Source organism: Tenebrio molitor, chromosome 4 (genome assembly GCF_963966145.1).
Source record: "Tenebrio molitor chromosome 4, icTenMoli1.1, whole genome shotgun sequence".
Classification (NCBI taxonomy): Eukaryota; Metazoa; Arthropoda; class Insecta; order Coleoptera; family Tenebrionidae; genus Tenebrio; species Tenebrio molitor.
Window position 1 is genome coordinate 9,693,242 of NC_091049.1, and position 23,905 is coordinate 9,717,146.

The 23,905-nt window shown below is 35.0% G+C and overlaps 1 protein-coding gene and 1 long non-coding RNA gene across 2 annotated transcripts; both read left to right on the plus strand.

Annotated features, from left to right (window-relative positions):
* The first annotated feature begins 6,911 nt into the window (after positions 1–6,911).
* On the plus strand, positions 6,912–8,839 carry LOC138129713 (uncharacterized). The gene is made up of 3 exons (XR_011159353.1): positions 6,912–7,315; positions 7,568–7,796; positions 7,859–8,839. It is a non-coding gene; the product is annotated as an uncharacterized lncRNA (long non-coding RNA).
* An 8,021-nt stretch (positions 8,840–16,860) lies between these two features.
* LOC138128876 (retinol-binding protein pinta-like) lies at positions 16,861–18,777 on the plus strand. Its single transcript, XM_069045082.1, has 6 exons — positions 16,861–17,096; positions 17,148–17,307; positions 17,359–17,602; positions 17,664–17,774; positions 17,825–17,927; positions 17,982–18,777. The coding sequence occupies exons 1-6, from the start codon at positions 16,916–16,918 to the stop codon at positions 18,128–18,130; spliced, it is 948 nt and encodes a 315-aa protein (XP_068901183.1). The 5' UTR covers positions 16,861–16,915; the 3' UTR covers positions 18,131–18,777.
* The last annotated feature ends 5,128 nt before the right edge of the window (positions 18,778–23,905 follow it).

Consider the following 23,905-nt stretch of genomic DNA (forward strand, 5'->3'; position numbering starts at 1 on the left):
GGCAGGCTGTGTACCTAATAAATGAAATTCAATATTCTAAACACAACATATTCCTTTGTTTCATGTTATCTTGAAAAAATATTGCTCCAATTATTCGACTTTGACTAAATCCTACAAAAACACCAATCTTTTCAGCATACGAGTATAATGCCTCTTCGACAATTTATTTCATGTGGATTTTCGCTACGATATTCTACGAATTTAAATATCCTGAAGTACGGAACCATGATTCATCCGTGAAAATAATCTGTGAAAGCTCCACATTACTGCCTACGTTGTCGACAAGCCAATTGCAAAGATGTAATCTTCTTGGATAATCTTGCTGGCTTCAATTCCTGCACTGCTGTGACACGATAGAGATAAAGATGTAAATTCTTGTATAATATTATGTGCGTTGTTCCGATACAGAGATTAATTTGCGACTCAATTGTCGGATAGATGTTTTTGGTGCATTTCCATTACCTTGAGCGTTAGCAAAAATTTCGTCTGTACGTTTTCGAACTGCTCCACTGCCTGGTTTTCGCAAGACACTACCACTTCCACAAATTTACAGTTCTGTCCAAAGTTTTCTTAAACTGTATGTAATTCACGGAAAAATTTGGAAATTCAGCTTGAAATTCTTCATTACAATTTTGCACCGAATAAACCCAAACTCCCTCGACTTTGATGCCGTTTAGAAAATAACTTTCTTCGGACTCGACTTCGTGTCGATTTTTCAAACTCTTCCTCGATTTTGTTACAATGCACTTCCTAAACTTATGTCCCAATATACTATACTGTTAGCGGGAGCAAAACATGTATATACACATAAAATAGTATATTATATCATTAAGAGTAGAAGTGTCTCTTTTTGTGCTAAGCTGAGAGATTGAAGACCGAAACGCAGTTGAGGTCGACAACTTGGCGAAGCACAAAAAGAGCTTCTACTCTGAATGATATATGCTATTTTATCTTCAAGCGGATCAGAAAAAAAACCGAACAATAACTCACTTATTTATTTTTCTTTTCCTGCAGCTACAATTTTCAAATTTTAAGGCACTAGTAATTTCTATTTCCCTTGTTATTGGTACTTGAAGTTTCAATAAAATTAGTAAAGTCTACAATGCTATCCATTCTATCCGATGTACTTTCTGCAAATTTCATTCTAAAACTTTCCCAAAATGATGAATGATCGCGATTTGTAATTTTTAGTGTCCTGAACTTTTACTGCGATAGCATATAATTATAAAATTAAAATTAGTTATTGGTCTTTTGACAACGTTCTGTCTTTCAACGTTTGCAGAATTTTTGTTTTTGAAATAAACTAGACAAAAATGAATAGGGAATTCCCTATTCATTTTTGCCTAGTTTATCTCTTCTTGAAATAATTAATATTGTAAGAAACATGTTTTCGTCTACTTACCTACATTTAAAAGGTGACAATCTGATGTATATGTACTAAGTGTCTTAGAAGCAGTCCTATTAAGTAGGTATATCAATAATTTTTATTTTCATGTTGCTTTTCGTAGTATTTACAAATTCTGAATAGACTTTTTACTTCTTCAACTAATCAGGCACTCGGCTTCGCCTCGTGCGTGAAACCTAGTTTTGGCGCAGTAAAATGTCCCTACCATACTCTAACGTAAATAACTAGAATGTAATTTTTCATTTTGTTTCAGTTTCTCATCACAAATTATTTATTCATAAAATAAAAAAATCAGTTTTGCAAGAAAAAATGCAAGTGTCTCCAAATATACTGCAACCCAATAGACTGTTTTCTTCTATAAATACATATTTCTTTGGAAACAATGAATTAGTACAATTTCTTTACAAATATGTAATTGTTTCTTTAAAATCAAGTGGTAGATATTCAGTTAGCATAGAGTAGGGTCCAACGTGTTTTAACAATCGAGAATATTGTGATAATTTTTCAAAACGTATTAAGAACTGTTCTTAATACCGAGTCGTGCGGTGTGTCATATGTATTTTTGTACTTGACAGATAAAATTAGAAAGTAATCCATTCTATGACAAGCCTTGGACAAGTTGATGTAAAGCACATGCATCTCCTCTAATTACTTGGATTATGCGAGCTAGATTGGTGATGGCAATCAATACAACCTTAACAAAACACAGCAATAAGGTGATTGTTTCGCAATTGCAGATAAAGATAAAATTGGAAACTGATTTTAGGAATTTGTTATAACTTTGACGATTGCGAAATCTAGAACATTTGTTTTAACCCCTATTGAATAATTAAATTGTAATTGTAGTTCGTTCAGAAAACAGATCGCAAATAATAATTGTTTGTTATTAGTGTCGTTTCAGTTTTCCTGTTTCACTCTGTATTTACGGCATTTCCTCACATTTCATTCCACGATGCTGACACGAGAGACCGCACACATCTCTCGTTTTTTCCTCCTAATCAAAATTCCAATCTCGGAGAACATTACAACTATTACGGAGTCGACGATTTTATGCTAAAACGAGCAAAAATGCGACACATGAAAGCATCATTTTAAATCCACTCAAGATTCCATCTCATTCATGTCTGAGAAGTGCCATTTATAACGGCCACCGTTTATCTTGGACAATAACAATTTCTGATGTGGCTCAGGGCCTAATTAGGTGCTAAAACAGCCTTGGATCGAGAATTATGGTCAGTGTAACGAGCTTCGAACTTCAGACCGACGAAAGGTGCGGCTTACACTGATTTATGGATATGAGTGGTGCACTGACTGCCATAGATCCAGGTCGAAAAAGCAATCTTATGTATAACATCAAGTATTTTTCACTCAATAAAATGCAGCAATCACCGACTTTTAACCATAAAGTGTATTAAATGTTTTGTCACATTCAATTAGTTGTAAGACGAATGAATTATTACAAAATAAATTTCAGAAAAATAATACACAACAAACAAAAAATGAAAATAAACAATAATCTGATGTTTAATTAACAATTTAAATTGATCTCATTTATTTTTCATTTCACCTATTTCAATGTAATTTGATAAGATGGATATTAAGATAACCACCAACTAGATTTAAGAAAGTGAAGTAACAAATGAGAAAAAACTAATTAACACGTTAAGAAAGTGTATGCAAATAAAATTAAAATTGAAAGGATTTTTATTTTATTCTTATGTTTAAAATTGACAAATGTTTTAAAGCGTAAAACAAGAAGTTACAGGGTAATATACAGGTGTCCCAGAAACAGTAAGCAATCTCTCGGATTTGGAGATATCTAGAGATAGTGATGTTAAATTCGTATACAAATTTTCTTCCGAGGCAAACCTACAAAGATGTTGGAAATGTAGAAAATCGATTTTTCAACTTTTCAATTCTTCAGTGGATTTTGATAATTTTTGAGATCACATTCATTCCTTCCTAAAGTCAAAAGAAAGTTGTGTTAATTTTTCTAATTTTCAAGGTCATTTTTGACATTGTCAGCTTCTTTTACTATGTATTTAATATATTTTTGATATATTGGATGTTCATTTAAATTTATCCTTAAAGTAGGGGTTGAGAGTCGATTGTGAACGCACCACCCGTCAGTGTGCAGAGTAGAAACACAAAGAACGAAAACCGCCAACTTTGCGGATACATTTATGCAATTATACACTAATCAAAACGAAGAAAGAGCCACTTCTTTGTTGTGTTAAATTTTATTTCTGATACAAAAACACCGATAAAAGTTTGTGTCCACTTAGTAAACAGTGTCGAGAATTGAGGTTTGGAGCAAAAAAGTTATCAACAATTGGTGCATTGAAGCCATAAAACCCAAAAAGTGCAAATTTTTACAAAAAGATAAATGCATTTATCCATTTTCTTCTTTTATTTTGTTGCAACTGTGACAGAAGCAACGTGAATGTTGATGTTCTTGGTAGACCACGAAGGCGTAGAGTGTACCTATCGGAGATTCAGATTGCTATAGTCGTCACTCCATTGAAGAGGCCCGAATCTTAAATGTTAGTCGCGGTGGCATAAATTAGGCCTGGATAAGGTATCAATTCTATGGTATTGTTGGAAGACAACCTTATTCCCCTCATGGAGTGAAGACCGTTTGATATGATACTGTTGCAACACTCCAAAATGAGCTGGCAGAGACGACAGGAACCAGACTAACTACCCAAATAACACGGAATAGGCTTTATGAACGTGAGTTTAACGCGAGAATATCAGTTAACGTACCTTTTTAAACCCTGAGCAGCGTAGAACAAGAAGGATTGCTCAAGAACATGTTCATTGGAACTTGGAGCAGCGGAGCAACATGCTTTTCACTGACGAATCCAGATTCTGTTTGTATCACATTGATAGAGGAGTTCGAGTGTGGAGACGCCCAGGGGAACGGTATTTAGATGGTATCCTAGAAGAAAAACTTCCATTTGGAGGAGGACCCTAATGGTTTGGGGTGAGGTAACTTTGAATAGACGCACAGAGCTGGTAGTAATTCGGGGGGGTCTATGACTGCTCACAAACAGATACAATAGATTGTTAGTAATTTTTACGAAACAGTCTCCTATATTGCAATAGCAACAAGTTATCGAAACAAATTATTCCAGTAAAAAAATATTCACCTTTATAAAAGTGGTTTCTTTTTCGTTTTGATTAGTGTATATACCTATTTGTCCCCTAAAATAATAAAAGAATAAAACCAATTTTTCAGACGACCACTGTGAAATATGGCACATTTCACACGGTTTTTCCTTAGTGAAAATTTAAAATTGCAAACGATTTCAACACGAACACGAACCAACGGCCTACCCGTGTGAAATGAAAAATTTGAGAAATCTGATTGGCCGACAGCTGTGTGTTTTTATATTGTACACGGGCCGATGATTAACGATGTCTATCTCCGCGCAACGGCATAATTATTTTGTCCGCAGCTCTGTCGAATAATATTTGAAGTTTGAAGGGATGCCGAATATTAGCGTTTTTTTTTTTTTGTGGTCTTCGGAAAAATATGGTGTATACCACGTGTTGAAAATTCGATTTCACACTCGTTTGCTTAAGCCACGCGCCTACGGCTTGTGGCTCAATTCTGCAAACTCGTGTGAAATCTTTCATTTTCAACTCTTGATATACAATATACTATTAAATAACTTGTGTCACGTGTTCATTGGATGTGTACAAAAAGAATGAAAAGTCTGTTTGAAATTTGTAAATGAAATTATTTGAAATGAAAGACCACATTTATAATATACAAAGAAAAATAATTGATATAAAAAAATTCTTGGAATATTTAATTTCAAGAAGATACAGTCGAATGCAAAAAAAAGACAAAAATTTATTATTTTATTTTATAATTGTGGCTTTTCTCCGACAACTTCTCACTATTTTTTGCATTCGGCTAGGCAATCAAGTATACAGTCGTAGTCAGCTGCCAACCAAAATGGAAAAACTGGAAGACTGGACCAAGCAGCCGAAAACTTCTTGTCTACTTTTTTTTGCATTCGACTGTATTTTAGAACAAAAAGTTCTGGAAATCGTGGAAGATTCACACAAGACCAATAATTTTATACGGTGCGATCAATTAAAAAATAAATCGAGTCGGGGTGTTACCTATGGCAACCCATGCTATAGCATAGGCTCCAAAGCAAACTCGATTTATTTTTTAAATGATCGCTCGGTATATGTAATTCTTAATTTGGACTTAGAAATATGTAAATGAAATTCTAAAAATAGTAAATGGTCAAAAACGAGTTCGACTAATGATTTTTCCGTTGACCGCTTGTTAATTTCAATATTAATGAATTATTTTGTCTAAAATATAGTGTATTAATGGACCTCATTAATACACTATTTTTCATTAATCAACGATTTTTACGATTTTGACGTTTTGATGTATAAACAACCTCGAACATGCATTGTTTGCACTTACCAACTGCACAATTATGAATTCACTTTTTCAAAAGCCGACCTTTTTGGTTATAATTCGCATGCCATATTTTTTAAAGGTAACTAGGTTTTCTTAGTAACCGTGATTTTTACGTGAAATTGAATGTGAATGGAGTTGACGTCTTCTGACACTCCTTGTGGAAAAGTGAATAGAAAGTGTTGAAAAATGTAAAAATGGCCTACCCTGAGGACAAAGAAAGAATGAAGGTATTTTATAAGGTCTCATCTTTATCGAACAAGATGAAATTGGTTTTGATTTGGCTTTAATTTGAAATTTTGTCACAAAAAAAAAGTTTATTAATCGCTTTCATTAACAAACTAGTTTATTAAATGTACCTTTACGTAACTAAACCCATTATTTTAAAAGAATTAATGCACAGGTGGAGCCAGTTTAAAAAGTTGACATTCAGATGAAAATATGACGAAGAATTAAGTTTTGTTAAGGTGAAAACCAAACAATGTTTCATGTTGATCTTCACAAAACTATTCATATTAGTTTGTACTTATATCCCATCTACGGAACGAAGCCGGTTTGAAAACTTTGCTTCTTAAATCAGCTTTAGTTTGGATTGGTGTTATTTACACCATTTAATGTAAACCCACCACAAAATAAATAGAAGGGAGTGGTATCGGGGGATCTAGGTGACCACCGAAATGGCTCATCTTCCAGCAACATTTTCTTTCAACAAGATCCTCACTAGAGCTATACGATGAACATTACCATTTTAATCACACAATATTAGGTACGGCCAACGGACTTTCGGTATTTAAATTTTGAAAATCGTTTGTCCAAATTCGAAAAAATTCTCTCCAGCAGAGGAATATACAAACATTCAAACTAATCTTTGCTGGTGGTTAACTGGTCTGAACTGATTCTCAAGAGCACAAAGAATGGAAATCATGTACAAGAACTACTCTTGAAAAATTGAAAAACAAATTTATGATGAGATTTGTTCTCCCCGTATCTGGTGTAGAAAACCGGCTCCAAAAATGTCCACACTGTGGAAAATCCGAAGGCAATATAGTTATTTTTGTTACAAGTCCGCAAAAACGTTTTAGGTACGTGTGACAAACAAAATTTTTTGGTAATAGCTCTCCAAACCTTTCACATGACTTTTCATTACGAAATTTCTATTGCGATCACGATAAAGTTGTTCAAAACAGAGCAACCGTAAATAAAAACTTGTAGCTTAGCCATAGCAACAAGTTTGTTTTGTTGATTTATTAATTGTCATAAAAAATACCAGAAAAGTTTGTAAAATGCTTCAAAATCCTGAGAATATTTCGAAAAAGGCAAAAGAAATTGAACTGGGTTTACTTCCAGCAAAATCGCGTGCCATGTATTATAAAGAATACGATACATTTAACCGCTGGAAAGAAAATAACGGGGTAGTGCTTGTAAACGAAGATGCATTACTGTATTATCTCCATGAAAAAGTAAGTAATTTTTAAATACTTTAAGACTAAAACCTTCTTTACTTGCTCATGTAAATAATACAGGGTTATTCACGAGTAATAATGGGCCCGACAGAATAAAAAATCCAACCCACACTACATTTCCGAAAAAAGCTGGCTACTGAAATTAAAATGTCCGGCTTTTTTTGAAAATGTATTGTGGGTTGCATTTTTTATTCTGTGGGGCTCATTATCACTCGTGAATACCCCTGTATACATACTATTTTATTACAGTCACAAACACTAAAACCATCAACAGTTTGGTCGAAATATTCTATGCTTAAAGCAGTTTTATGTATCAAAGAAAATATTCAGATTAACACGTTTCCAAAAGTCAAAAGTTGTCGCTTTTTTAAAGCGAAATGCGGTCGGTTATGAGCCTACAAAGAGCAAGGTCCTCTCAAGAGAAGAGATTAATACATTTTTGTCAAATGCTGAAGATGAAACATATTTACTAATTAAGGTTGGTCGTGATATGACTTTTAAAGTAAGTAGTCTCTTATTTAATTTTATTTAATTTCTTAGGTGGCTCTTACTATTGGTGTTTGTGGAGCATGCAGGAGAGAAGAATTACATTCTTTACGGATTCAAGATATTGTAGAAAAAGACAGCCGCTGACCAGACCAGACCAACATTAAAAGGGTGTTTCCTGTTATTGGTGAAGGAGAAGTTGTGAACCCATCGGAGCTGTATCGAAAATATGCTCGTCTTCGGCCAGCTAATGTACCACATGAGTATTTCTTTATCTCCTACCGCAAAGCAAAGTGTACTGTACAACGTGTCAGCGTTCATTCATTTGGGAAAATGCCTTCGACTGTGGCAGAATTTCTGAAGTTGCCTAGACCAGAGGAATACACAGGACATTGTTTCAGACGAAGTTCTGCTACTCTTGCTGCTGATGCTGATGTGGATTTGACATCATTGAAGCGGCTAGGGGGTTGGAAGCAAGTATATATCAGTATTATTAATGTTATTTATTTTAACAACACGTTTTGTTCAGGTCGTCTAAAGTAGTTGAAGGTTACATAGAAGAGTCACTCGAAAAAAAGAAAAAAGTTTGTAAATTGTTAATGGGGGAAAAGAAAACGATTTCAACGGATAAATCACCAAGTACATCGTCGATCACTGCTTTATCTAATTTTCAGATTGCATTAACAACAACGCCGTTGCAGTCGTCACCTGCAGTTAGCTATGTACAAAGCAAAATAACTGATTCAAATGAAAGTGGCATTTCATTTGCAGGTAATAGTTTCCAAAGTGCTCATAATTGTATTTTTAATTTTTATTTTTCCAAATGAGGATAGTTTATGTATTTACAGGAAATTGTTACCTAATGATTTTTGTATTAACATACTTACCTATGTTACCTTAACTTGTACTATTAAATTTAATAAATTAATTTCTAAACATTATTATCTACTTGTAAATCTAAAATAATCCGGAAAAATTGTCATGGTAATTTTTCGGGAATGAATCCGCAAAAGACTCATTTTACGGATTCAAATTAATCCGTAAAATGGCAATTTTGGAGAGCGTGTACCAAAAAATAATATGCGTGAAGTTTCTAATAATTCTGCAAACTAAACATTGAATACATGTTTAGTTGGAGAGTGTACATGAGAATGTTTTTCATCTAACAAATTGAAACAGGATATCTTATTGTATGGGATGTTCTTAATGAATGCACCCGTTGGTGTTGGTGCTACTCTTCCTGTCTATTTTATTCCTCGGTTCAGTTTTCTAAAATATCACTGTTGAAACGTCTTCTTAACGAGTATCTGTCACAACACACTACAGTAGCAGCTGTAGAAATGTTTCTACATAGCACCAGATGCACATCCGTATACCCATTGTTTGAGAAATTTAGCTCTAAATAATGGCCAAGATTACGTGGAACCACAAAACTCGAACAAACAAACAAGAATAGAAATAATAAATACGAAGAACTTAAGACGCAATGGTAACGGAAGTTAACATAAATCTTGAAATGAACATGACGATTTTGCAAGCAAGTTTTTTTTTTGGACGATCACATTGTCATTTTAAATTTACGTTATCAAAAATTGATAGAAAATATAAATACGAACGAGTTCATACAGGAGAGAATTCTCAAATTCTGACAGTGCCGAACAAAAATAATTATTTACGGGTGCCAAAATTTTTTTGTATGCAACTCGTTAGTAAAGTATCTTTTTTTTTACTCGGCGGATTTGTGCACTCGCTTCGCTCGTGCGGCAAATTTCCCTTATCGTAAAAAAAGTATTACTTTACTCACTTGTTACATAAATAAAGGTAAATGATCCTTTTGTTGTAAGTTATATTTTGTCATAAATCATTTGATTGGTTTATTTTGCAATGCAAAACGCAATCATTTAATTAACTAATTCAAGTTTTGTAGAATTTTGATTGTTCATTTGATTGAATCAAACACCCACTAGGTAAATATTTCTAACATTTGTTAAAATTTAATAGATAAAAGATAACTTCTATTAGAAAGATTAAGGGAATGACTCCCGCCAAATACACTAACGAAAAATTCCAAAGAAAGTATCAATTTTGGTTAAATTTGTTGAATTATGAGTCGTGATTTTGGGGGTAGAAATCCATAACAAATGTAATTTGCTGTATGAAGAAAAGTGCACTTACGTTAAAAATTTTTTTGAATTTAGAATCATAAAGCAACTAAATGCTTTGCATTTAATCAAAGAAAAATGATGTAAAAAATAAAATTATAATTTAAGTATACAGGGTGTTTGGCGTATAAGGTAACAAACTTCTCCTGTGTAAAGAAATAGACAAAATAAAACTTGTATTCTAGTAACATTTTTTAGTAAGTATGTGTTATAATTTTGTAGTAATCATTTTTTCAATTTGAAGAACTACTGTGTGAGATCCACCGGATTTCTAAATTATAAAGGCGGCAGCTATGGCATTTTCCTTTACAAATCTTTATTAGCTTGCTATTAATAATTACAGATTCGAACAGTGGCTCTCAAACAATGGAAACAAAGTTTAGTCAGTTTATTTCAGCATAATAAAAAAAGCAAATTGAAAAAAATGTCATTAAGAAAAGCTGTTTATTTAACCTAGCTGTGCATCTTAGAAAAGTTTGTTACCTTAAACACCAAACACTCTGTATTGCGTTACACGTACTGACAGAAATTGCAAAAAAAAAATCCAATATTTTTTTTATAGATCAATATTAAATCTTCATAAAACCATCAGCAAAGTGGAACCAGTTACAGTGACGAATTTAACTGTCATATTTAAATTAGTGTAACAGTAGATTCAGTGAAAGATTTGACGTGATTGATACCTATTTATAAAACCAATATTAGGACAATCAGAAACATAAGTGATGTGAACAATTTTATGTGCCCACCGTGTATATGCCCGACCGGTCATCATTTAGCAAATATGTAAATTTCCCACACACGTGCACATTTAAACGCGCAAATAAAGAAGGCGTTTACCGGAAAAAATGAGCAGCAGCCCATCTGTCGGGATTATAGTAATAAATAGCGAGCTAACATTTCTCTGTTGCAATTAGGAATTTGAAAATAAAAGACAACCGCATCCAAAAAAAGACAAACATGGCGGACGTTGCATAGCGTTAGAGATGAAGTATAGCAGTGTGCCATGACAAGCGGATGTTGTACTCGAGACTTCTTTTTTCCACTGCTTGCTCTCAGCAATGTTACAGAGACGTGCATCCGGCCTAGACGATCTTCTTTTGCTTCGACGACGCTCCACCGACCGTTCGTAAAAGGCGTACACTGTGACGCAACCACTCCGAAAAACAATAGCAAAGAAAGTTTTTCGCATCGATCGTGAAGGTGAGCGGATTTTTCGACCTTGTTCGCACGATTCGATCGCGATTTTTGCATCCTTTCTTCAGTTTCTTCGGATTTCGGACGGCAAAAGTAGGCGGACTGGTCGCCTCGAGACAACTTTCTTCGCGGAAAATCAAGGTCACGAAGAATGCAGCGCTGCACCGCCGGATTTTGGCGAAATGTGTGTGTCTGTAAAGCGGAGCGGTGTTGCCGGATCGGCTGGCTTCGTCTATTTGGGTGGATCCGTTTTGGGAGTATTCGATTAGCAAAAAATTGTTTTTGCTTAAACCAGTTAGCGACGACGTTGGAAGATTTCGTTTGTAAACAAGACCTGAGACATGGCCATAAATTATTGAAACACTATTATGGTGTCGTTTATGTCTGGAAACAGCGTTTTATGTCTGTGATTTTTGGTCCTGCTAAACTGAGAATTAGCTTGAAACGTATGTAGAATGCGGCACTCACGTTTTTATGTAATGCGGACCTGAATATAAAAGTAATATCGAAAATAAAATAAATCAAAAATACTCAAATTTTGTAATGGATAACAGCTGCGGTTTCAAGATGACACTTTTTTAAAACCTTTGCCTAAGGAACAACAAAATCATTAGAGAAAAGGCTCTAAATTAGTTTTTACAGTTATCAGACGGTTATACATAAGAAAGATTCAAATTACCTAGTGTTATTAATTAAAATATAAAAACCAAAAACCATTTGGTATAAAAGTAATAAAGGACATATTTTCTCCACGACTATTAAAGAATGAATGTATTCTTGTCGGATATTCAATGAAAGCATGATTTAAATTCCACACACAGTGATAGAATATACTGAAACTTACGGCTGCGGCTGTCGGTCAATCACATCTCTCGTATTTACATTCTATCACCGGCAAATCGTCATTCGGATGCGTTTGTAAACAATACCTAAGTCGCACATCGCGTAGCAACCGCTCAACAAGGCACAATTTTAATTGGCAAATATTAAAAATCAAATTAAATTCAATTGGTATAGTCATGAAAAAAATATAGTTTTCACCTTGCGTACAATGGCTATTATCCACTCGGACGATTCCAGCACTCGCCTACATCTCGTGATGAAATTTTTATCCTCTTGAATAATAGCCATCATTATACGCTCGTTGAAGGATGTACTAACAGTTTATGTACATATTTATTATACGAGTATTTGCAGTTAAAACAGTATTTGTTTATTTTTGATAATTTTGTTTGTTAAACGTTATCTCTAAATTGCTGATATTATTGATAAGCTGATTTATTTGATCGTGGAAAACATTGATTTGCAACGACGCCTTTTTATTTTCATATGGTCTTATTTTTTGAAATCAAGTTAGAAACAGTTTTCGCAATAGAGAAAATGACAAAATATTCATCATATTTTTTTCTATAGATACTCTTCGACCATTTAGTGCCAACCAATCGTTTCCAATTGCAGCAACAAGACGAAAAGCTCTCGACTTTCACGCCCTGTAGTTCTTCTACGAGGTCCTGATCCAGGTCTACGTCTGTTCTCCCAGATTCGGACCATCTAGACTAGCAGCGTACGATGACGAAACACTACAACGCACTCTTTGGGAAATATCGCGAATCGAAAGACCCGCTTCTCGCATACTAATAATACAGGTCATTATAAATGATTGTCCCATCGCAGTAAGCCTCATAACATGAGTGAGTATAGTATCGCCGATAGGTCGCGCTACCGGCGGTAGTAGAAATCTGTCTGGCGGCACATACAAAATTTGTGTGGGTTTTCAACGCCAACTGCGATGGGATAATCATTTATAATGACGCTGTACAACCCCAATCAAAATCGTTCAGGTGATGTGATGATATTCTGCAGGGCGCGCGGCGTCTAACTCGGGGCATTTTTTCAAACTTTTAAAACCACAAAGTGCCATAATAGCTAAAGCCTACTTTATCTTAGAAGCAGTTATAGGAAAAGGAAAACAGGTCTTCGTAAAGATACAAACAAAAAATAAATCATCGAAATGTTTCGTTAAGTTTAGATAATTTTGTTAATTTCGTTAAAATCGTTCAATAAATATTTTGTGTTCTTTTTTCCAACGCAGTATATTTGTACAATTTTGTGCAAGAATTTTAAAAGAGCAACAAAATATACATTTTGAAAAGAAAGTCACAATTTTGCAACAAATAGTAGATGCTAAGAGGCATTTCAAAATTTAGTAAAAATGAAGATTGCCTGTTATTTTGGGTGTTAAAAATAGAAATCTAACTGACATCAGAAACTTTTCATAATATTTACGACGTTATAAGATTTTTTCCAGAATTTTTACACAATATAAAGCGGACGTCGACTAAACCGACGAATCTGTAAATCATCATGTGGTCGTCTTTATTAAATCGTTTGTTACTAGTGTGGTTCCGGACATTGTTGAAAACATAATTAATTTGTTTGTTGGTGCAAGGTTAGTACAATTTGGTGGATATGTCGTAACTCCCGAAACTAATTCACTACAGCGTTTCCAGTGTTGTATGAAGCGTTCTGGCCTTCCTATGAAAAATGAAACCTTTTCTGTTGTCCAGTCTTTTTCTTTCGATAGACTGTTTTAGTCAGTCTAATTGGTTGAGAACACGGTTCTTCCGTGAGCGCTGGGGATTGCTACTAAATCTGTTGCAGGTCGACGAGGGATGGACATCAACTTCGCAACGGACTCCAGAGTGGCACTGAACACTGAACCGCGGACGCCATCCACAAGGAGCTCAAATGGATTGAGAGTCAAGGTGAAGCTGTGGAGAAAACAGGGGAATCGCCGAGGCGGACAAGATCGCGAAGAGGGCCAGAGAAAAGCCAGAGGTGCTTCCGGAAGAGTGGAAACTTCCCATTACCAGGAAGGAAGCGACAAAGGCGTCCTGCGAGATGGCAGCTCGAATGGGACCAAGGCGAAACATGAAGGATCACAGCATCATCGGGACGGTGGACTCAAGGCTTTGAGATTGGAACCACAAAGCGCTGTGTCTCCTGACGTGTCTCTCCCGTTCAGGGGGTCTTCCGAAACCACAGGTGAGTGTACCTGCTTCACAGGTGCACAGGACACGACCCAGCACGTCCTAGAAGAGTGTGAAGAGGAAGGAAGCCTGGGAGAGACTGAGAAAACGGCAAGAGGTCATAAGGGGTGCCTTCCCCTTCCAAGTGACCGGCCTGATCAAAGACGAGAAAGTAAGAAAGAAATAAATTCGAGGAAAAAGCAAAGATGAAAGAGGAACTATAGACACGAGAAGAGAACGACGAGGAAGACAGGTGAGAGAAGGTGTAAACTTTATTTACTATTTGTATGTGTAGGGATGGATGAATAAGAGGAAGTGGGGAGTTGTAACGAGGTCCTTTGCAGGTGTGCAGGAGACTGGAGGTATCCCCAAAAGCAAATACTAGATTTTCCGTGACTGAGTGATTTTGTTTAGAAGCTCGTGATGGGTGATGCTATGCATATCCCATCAAACTGATGTCATAATCTTCCTCGGATGAAGTATTTTCTTCGGCGTTGGAGATTATGTCTTGTTGCGATTAACCCAAAGTTTTTGGTACTTAATATTGTACTAGAAATCTAGCACAGTTTACTGCGAGAACGTTGTTGACCTGACGCCATTCTTAAAGCAAAATCTGCCTTATTTAAAATTTCAACACTTCTATGATGAGGGTTGCTATAGTGCATTCATTTTAAACGTTGGGTAAAGTTGTAAACTCAAAACACCATAAATTACGAAAGCGGCAAATTTTCATTGTATCGGTACCGTAAAGTTGGAATCCCTCTGTTCATATAAAACTGGTACCACGTCGTACTTTTACCATCTTGTCGACGAGCAAAAGAAAGAGACGTTAAAATATCCACAAGTAAAAAAAATTAAAACACATTTTGTGATCAGTGACCAAAAAAATGTAAAGAGATTGTTGATTTTAAATAATGTATTGTAAGACTTGATTTTTGCCCAAGGGCGTTATCTCTCAATATTTGATAATTAACCGATCAGACTCATCGGTACACATTAAATTAGACAATCTCAGCTACAGTCATACGATAATCTACAATCGGACTCACCTCCACCTCATTCAGTCATTCAAAGGGTAAAGCACAGGTCCGGACTCGGGTTTGCTCAATGGGACGGTACACACATGTAAATGATAAACACCTGACACATCTGTCGCGAATCAAGGTCATACAGTGACTCACCCGGGGGATTCCTCCCCCTAGCCCGATCATGATGAGGGGCTCGAACCACGGGCGTCGTCTTCAGAGCGCTACATTCCGGGGTTGCGTTGGATGGTCTGGCAGCACCTGTAACGGCCCCGTGTGCAGTTTGGGGTGCACAGCCCGCCCGCAGTCTCCACAGAGGAAGACCGCCACGGCCAGAGTATGAGCCTACAACCCACTTCCATACGTTACTATGCCCCCTCAGTACCTGGGGACCGGGATGACCTCATAACCTTTTAATCAAGCACGTATGATCGATGCATTTGGTTGCCACCACCAGCCGTCTCTACGAAACGCGCCCGGTCAACGGCCTAGCCGTGTCATGAGCCAAAGGTGCCCCACCCGGACATCCGGTGCTCAGGAATCATACCATGGTATAGGGAGGTTTTACGCATTAAGGTACTGATCTATAGCCCAGGTTGCCCAAACCTGCTATCACCCAGTTACCAACACACCTGGTAACTGTATCTCTATTCACTACACCACTTCCGGATCACAATTATTCACCTGCCGTCACTCTCGTACTCGTACCTTGGACAGCCCGTCGGTTTCAGCTGCCAAGCCCACACTGACTCTCTCGCCTGTGGAACTGTTAAAAATCACCCCCGAGTCAAGAACCTTTCAGAACATAATTTATGAGCCACGTGTTTGGGGTGGAAGAGGTAGTTTTTCTGTTGCGTTTTTAAAATTCTCTTACAGTATTTGACAAATAAGATTCCTTAATAAAGAAATAAGACTAATTAGTAAAGTATCCATTACATGTATCTTTTAAAGTAAGTAAAAAATAAATAATAAAATACGTAAACAAATAAAAAATTAATCGTCATCTGAATCAAATTCACTAGATGATTCACCAGTATTGGCAACAAATGTTAATGGTTTCACTTGGTCTTCTAAAAGTTGATCTCGATCCCACTATTCTTTAATTTTGGACCCGAATATATTGAACACAGTTTTAGATTCACTGAGTTTCGTATTACAAAAGCCAACATTTAAAATGAATGCTCTATAGCACCAGACGCATGTTGGCATATTTATTATTTGGAAGCATTACAATTTTAATGTAAAATAAAAAATAAATGAAATGCACCTAGAAATGCTAAATTTGAATAAGACCTTAATTGAGACAAATTCTTCTAGTACCAGTTGACAACGTATTGTTGAGTCGTATCACGAATTTTAGAACACCTGTATAATGGTAAAGATAAGAATAAACGCATCAATATACATATTTCTTTATTTACTTGAAACCTTGAAAATTGAATGAAGTTCAAGTTTCTTTATTTACTAAGACTAGATTTGATGTTATCAGGACAGATATTTAAACCATCCTTCCAGATTTTTCAAGGTTAACCCAACATTACTGAACTCGTTTGATTCTACTCCGAGCTCAAAGGTATATTTTTAAATATCAATTGAAATTCATGTTTATTTATAAATATCAGGTTTTGATTCGAACCCACAATAACTGCTAGCAGTGCATTTCCAGTGTGCACCGTGCAGTGACCACTACTCTCAGAAATGTCCCATGGAATGAGTTCATCTCCTGCAGAAACACAAAACTTGAACATCTATGATGTGGACGAAGACAAAGTGACAGAATTTTACCAATCATTTGGTACAACCGTTCAAATGGTAAATAAAGATGTTGAAATAATCAAAGAATGGCTACAAACTCAAATTCATCTGCCTGAAATCATGGGTAAGTCCATATTTCTATAGTCCGCGTTGAAACTTCTTCAGATTGTTTTAGACGACGTCAAAATCAAGAATTTTCTTACTCTGAGTAAGTTTAGTATCGAAAACACGAAACAAAAAATTGACATGTACTACACCATCAGAAGTGTGATTCCTGATCTTTTTGACAGTAGCAATCCTAAACTGCCACACATGAAGCTTTTCCGGGATCTGGCGTAAGAATAAGGAACAACAAAAATCGTAAACTCCTTTTTTTCTTCATTAAGGTACTGTTGCACTCACCCGAAAGCTGTGAACGGAATTCACAGAGTTTATTTTCTGAAAGCCAAAGCACCAAATACTTACAATGCTCACCATGCGATGATGCAGTTATTTGATATTTTCGAGATGAGGTTGTACGAAGATTGCTTAATTGACGATTATTTCATTTTCGATTTGGAAAACATCACGTTCAGCGATATGAACAACATAACACCTAGTTTGGTGGCTAAATCTGTTGCTGTATACAAGGTAATACTCTCCTTTAACATAATTACAACTATACTACGAGTAATTTAATTTTAATTGCAAGAAAGTCTACTCGCTTCGACTGAAAAAAATCTATTTCATCAACGCTCCCCCTTACGTTTCGATGTTGTTGTCAATTTTGAAAGTCGTATTGAAACCCAAAATTTATAATAGGGTAAGTACCTACACACTAAACCTTGAAAATATCGATATAAAAAGAATTAGCTTCAAGTTGATCAGAAAGCTGAAGTCTTGAAAGAAGTCTTCACCGATGATACGTTGCCGAAGGATTATGGAGGAGAAGGTCCTTCTTTAGAAGAAATGAATGGTAATTTGATGAGTTTGAGAACATGTCAAATTTTAATGTGGTAATATTTTTAAGAAATGACAGTACAGAAACTTGCTCAGTATCAAGAACGTTTCGATCTGCTGGATACTCTAAGAGTAAATGAAAATCTGAGACCGGAGAAACTTGACAATGATGAGATATTGGGATTTTATGGCAACTTTAAAAAATTGGACGTAGACTAAAGCCGTGCTTTGAAACTCAAACATTTTAAAGACTTAGAAGCATGTTGACATTTAGTGTCATATTCTGGAAGAGGGTAGAAATAAAAAAGTGGAGCGTAAGTCTTTCCTCTTGGTGGGAGTTTTAAATAAGAGAAGTCGTCCTTAAACCTACTTAAGTGCTTTAATTATTTCAAGTACAACTTGTACTTGTTTTTGTTGCACTATATTTATGCAGTTTATATTGATTTTCTTGAACTTTGAATACAAAAGTTTTTTGGTCAAAACAAACTTCGTTGATATTTAAAAATTCGTGTAAAAACAAATTCTTTTCCACAAATGTGATCAAAAATATATAATATACTGTATATTATGTAACAAGTGCTGAAAAGTGCCAGTTTCTTACGAGTATGAAGATGAATCATAACCAGTGTAAAATGGCACTTTTCGCACGTGTCGCATAATCATGGCTTAATGTCCACTTGTTGGACCTAGGTAGGTACTAATTTTAACAGAATTTCGTTCTACGTTTTTTACATTACGTCTAGTTTAAATTATTATTCGACTGTTTAGGCTAATTATATAATGTGTTGTCCTTCAATAAAAATAGGTTAATTATAAAAGAATTACGTGTATTATTTTGATAATTTTCTAATAAAGCCTAAGGCTCACTGACATTCATTATTACGATATCCATTAAAATAAATTTGGTTAATCTTCTTAATGAAGTAATAGCCAATCCGCTCGTCCACATAATGGGCAAATGTCGCAACAGAGATTTGTCTTGAAGATGTACACCACTTCTTTAATTTGTAGCACATATGCGAGACCATCGCCACATTCAAACCAGTTACTTTTTGCAGGACACTGGCCTATATGCAGGAAACGACCAAATTACAATTCCCATCACACGATCTACCATTTGAAACGCGTCGCCGGTGTCAAATTTCGCAACGACCACTGTCTCAAACACATAAAAATAATTTTCCTGTTAAATAACAAGTTACGTCATCAAACGACAATTTCACAATTGCAGATAGGTACGTCTTTACACGCCGGTTGAATCCGATGCACGCGAAATTGTTACGCAAATAAAGGGCGACGAGATGTGTACATTGCGTAAGAGAAATTTCTTCGTTTCTTGTACACTTTCTCGACAAGGACTCGTCGACTAAAATTTATCAAAAGTCATTTTTCACGACTGCTTGCGTTAAAATTTTGAATGACGAAAGGTGCCATGAGAATCGTTTTTCTAGGTTCAAATGTTGTGACTAAGAATAATTATAATCAATTACTGATAGCTGTTATTATATCTTTCACAAACTTGTACAATTATAAACTGTGGGTAACAGTTCTCGAATGAAGGTTTACTAACAGATTACTCTGAGGAATTTAGGCAAGTGTTCATCACTTGGAAAATCGGTATGAGAGTGGTAGATATGGTATGGTTACTCGAGGACAGTGGGATATGAGAACAGTAGAACGTGAGGGCAATAGAACGTGAAGATGTCCGAAGAAAAGAGTTTGCAAGCGTGTAACAACGCACAAAAGTCTTTCAAAATTCTTGCGGTAGGAAATAAATGCTAAGTGTTTCAAATGTATAGGTATTTTGCATCCTGTAGAATGTCGACTACCCAATGAAAATGTTATTGAATGTTTATTTTTCTATGATCATCGAATTTCAGTGGTCTCTGCTTACTGAAAATAGTGAACAAAGATGGCAATTGGATCACTAGTGAGGAAAAAATATTTTCTCACTTGGTAGCAAAATCTTGCGAATTTGTCGATAGAGGACGCCAAATATGTTGTACAGAGAGTTTTTTAAATTTGTTTTTAAAATACTTTCTGACTATTAATAACTAAAGCTTGTCTTATTTTTGACTTATTTAAATTTTTAACCTGTTATTTAGATTTGAATTGACGAAAAAACGTAAAATTGCTTGGGGTAAACTTCTGGCAAAATTCGTGCTAAAAGCATTATGTGTTGGTATCACTGATTTAAACTAAAATCAGTAAACTAATCAGTTAATCACAAACACGCAACGCCTAACAACATAACCTCTTTTGTTTGGAATTTTGTTGATTCACGTTTTGTTGTGAAAAACTGTTTTCGTGAGTTCCCTGTTGAGCTAATTTTGTAGAAGTTATTGTTTCAGTGATTTTAACAGTTATGAAAAATAGTGATGCAGTAGATAATGATAGGTATGTACAGTTTATGTTAATATAACCTCATTTTTTACTCTTGTTATGTTTTTGTCATTTTGATTTATTTACATTAAAAAATAGTGATTGGCGGCGTAATAAGGGGTAGGCAGCAAGTGAAAGCGGCGATTTAATTATACTAACTGCAATTAACTCAAAATTCAAAAAATGACAAAAAAAATGCTGTCCGAAATTTCGATTCCGCGACTGTATTTTATGATCATGGAAAAAATCAGATTCAATACACATGAGCAAATGTGCATATAATCACTTGTCCGGTTGGGGCCCTCGCCTACGGCTCGGACGCCCAACATCCGTCCTCGTGATTAAATGCACTGCTTTGCTCACTTGTGTTGAAAATAGCTATTATACAGGGTGTTTCTGAAATAAGTACATTAATTTTAACTGGTAATAGAACTCATCAAAAGGAACAACTTTTCTTTCTGCCATTTTGGCGAAAAACGTTGCGTAGTGGCTTAAAAAAATAGGAAAGATTTTCTTAAAACCGTTCATATCTCCAAAACTAAGCTACTTACCTAAAAACGTGAAACAACCAGATTCTTACGAAGTGGATTTTTTGCTATACGGGTAGATTTCTTTGAACTTAGATTTCTGCGTTAAAACACGTTTTCTGGATGAAAATGGACGTTTTTTTCATATTAGCGCTGATCTCAATTAGCCATTGCAGTATTTAGTGGCGTAGGGTTATTTTAGTGAAAAATCTCTCCAATTTTTTTTTAGAATTAAACATCGTTTTTCGGCAAAATGGTAGATAGAAAAGTTGTTCCTTTTGACGAGTTCTATTACCAGTTAAAATTAATGTACTTATTTCTGTTACACGTTGTATATTAATATTATGTAATAATTGTTCAGAGTGGTGTGCACTAATAAATTTAAATTATTTTTGTTAATCTATACATACTGTACATCATACAGGCTGTCCCACCTAAGACTTTTAGGTCTTATATCTCAATTATTTGTACATAATATATATATTTTAATTAAATGTACAGTTGGCTTCAAAAAAAACGGGAAATGAAATTTGACCTAATGTGAATTGGAAATTTAATTTGTCAATTTATGTCAATTTGTGTCTGTTTGTCAGTAGTATTTCTGACACATAAGTGCAGTTTTTTAACCTAAATTCTAAAAGGTCGTTTCAAACTATAAAAATTTAATAAAATCCGACAGAAGTGTTTCTGACAGTTCCCGTTTTTTTTGAAGCCAACCGTATCAGATAGACAATTTAAAGTGTGGAGATTAATCTCGCGTTACTGAAGTACCTCCAGTCTTAAAAACGCCATTTTAACTCCCTTTATTTGTGAATTAAATCGTTTTTTGTTCGACACTGTCAGAATTTGAGAATTTTCTCCTGTGTGAACAGATTTTGATAAATTTGACAACTTGTCAAAACAAAACGTCAAGCTAATTTTAAAGATTTTAAGCGATTTAGAGCCTTTAAGGGACTCGTAGAACAAAAAAACCTTGTATTCGACTCGTTCTTGTGTAAATTGGCCTTTTTTTGGCACTAGTGGGCCTTTAAAACTGGCCCACTCATGCCAAAAAAAGGCCAATTTACACACGAATTCGTTAAATAAACTACTATTAGGGTTTATACTAAAATGTAGAACAACAATAAACAATAACTTCCACAAAAATTCGTCCCGTAAAGGCAGTCGTATTACAAGAAAAAGAGGAAAAAACCGTGGCAATTTCTCAAAAGGTTTTAAAATGCGCATATCCATGAAACGCATAAGCATCATTACGAAATTTTGGATATTCTTGCAATCAATGAGACTGCTGTGACATTTTTGGCAACCTTCCATGTTGTGTATGTGTATAAATGGTAATGTTGATAAAAATGTCACAGAAGTGTCATAAATTGCAAGAACATCCAAAATTTCACAATGGTGCTGATTCGTTTCATGGATATGCGCGTCTATTAAAAAGGTATTTATTTAGCACTCTTGTTGGAGTTGGATTTATCAATTCTAATTCATGGATCTACTACGAAAGGTGTGATAATAGCCCATTTCCTACACCATTTGTCGCAATGTGACAGATTTATCTTGTAGTACTAAATCACAACTTTGTTGGTGTTTTCTTCCGTGGTGACAGTAACAGTTATAATCATCACATTCGTTCTCACACGATCTTTTTCCCACATTTAAATTCTGACTATCATCTTTTTTCACCAGGATATGAAACAACAGACTTCCCGAAATTTGTTATTAAATTATTATACCCAGTTCACTTTTACTTCGATGCATCAGACAACACGGTTTAAATTAAGCGTATATGCTCAAATAATGGCGACATTGTGATGGTGATTCTTAATATATTTAAAAAAATCTTAAGATATTGAAACAGTGTTTGCCACTGTCCTACGTTTCAAAACAGCGTAATTCGAAAATAAATCATTACATTTTACAATACAAGAGAATTCCTAGAAATGTATTAAGAAAAAGTATGTGCGTCTAAAACGAATAGAAAACTGATAAGGCTTGAAAGTAAGCTCGGAGAGTAAAATTATAATTTCAACACAGCCTAGGTAACTTATCCATATAATAAACTTAAACAAATCTAATTCAAGAACAAACATCGTTATCTACTCCTTTTTTAGACAGTTTTAGTCTTACTGAAAAAAATAATAAATCAGCTATGTTTTAAATATTCTGGCACACCGATGAGAGTGAGGTTTTAAGTTGTATCATTCATTTAAAATTACGAGAATAATGTGGTATGGATCACACATATCTTACATTATCAGATAAGCAAGTATATTGACGAAAAGCTGTCTCTCCGTGCCTAGAAATTGAAGTAAGTTGTGTTTCCTTCAAGAAAGATGACCTTAGCGATATCAATAACTATCGTCACATATGGATATTACGTATAATATGTGTCTACCAAGTGTCTATTTACTATAGGGTGTGTAATATATTAAGCAGATACCATTTTAAAAAAGCAAGTTTGTGGTGTTACTTTTTAATTTCCCATGAGAAACAATGGCGCTATAATGGTGTCCGTTTTTATATTACACCTTTTATATTAGCATTTTGATTTTTATAATAAGTTTCTAGTTTTGAATAAAGTACCATAAAAATCAAATAACTTTTGCTAATTTTGCAAAATCTTATAGAGAAAAGTTTCATAAATTGACAAGTTCTTCCACTGGTTAAAATTAACACATGTATGTATTTCAAATTCACCCTGTATATGTGTTATGTGTGTTATGAAGTACTGCTAGCCAACACCCTCCTTTTAGCAGGTAGTTTAGGGATTATTTAAGAGGACGCCACCCAGGTGGTCCAGACAGTTCGTCTTATCGTTTTCTGAAAACTAGTCACAAACGTTGTAATTTTTAATTGTAAATAAATAGATTAAGGACGACCTCTAGTATTATTACACATTCGACGACAGGCAGCCCGAAGAAAGTGTAGCGAAGTACCGTAAAATCGGGCTACACAACAAAATTGGCGTCCTTAATCTATTTATTTACAATTAAAAATTACAACGTTTGTGACTAGTGTAAGAGAATTTTAAAAACGCAACAGAAAAACTACCTCTTCCACCCCAAACATGTGGCTCATAAATTAT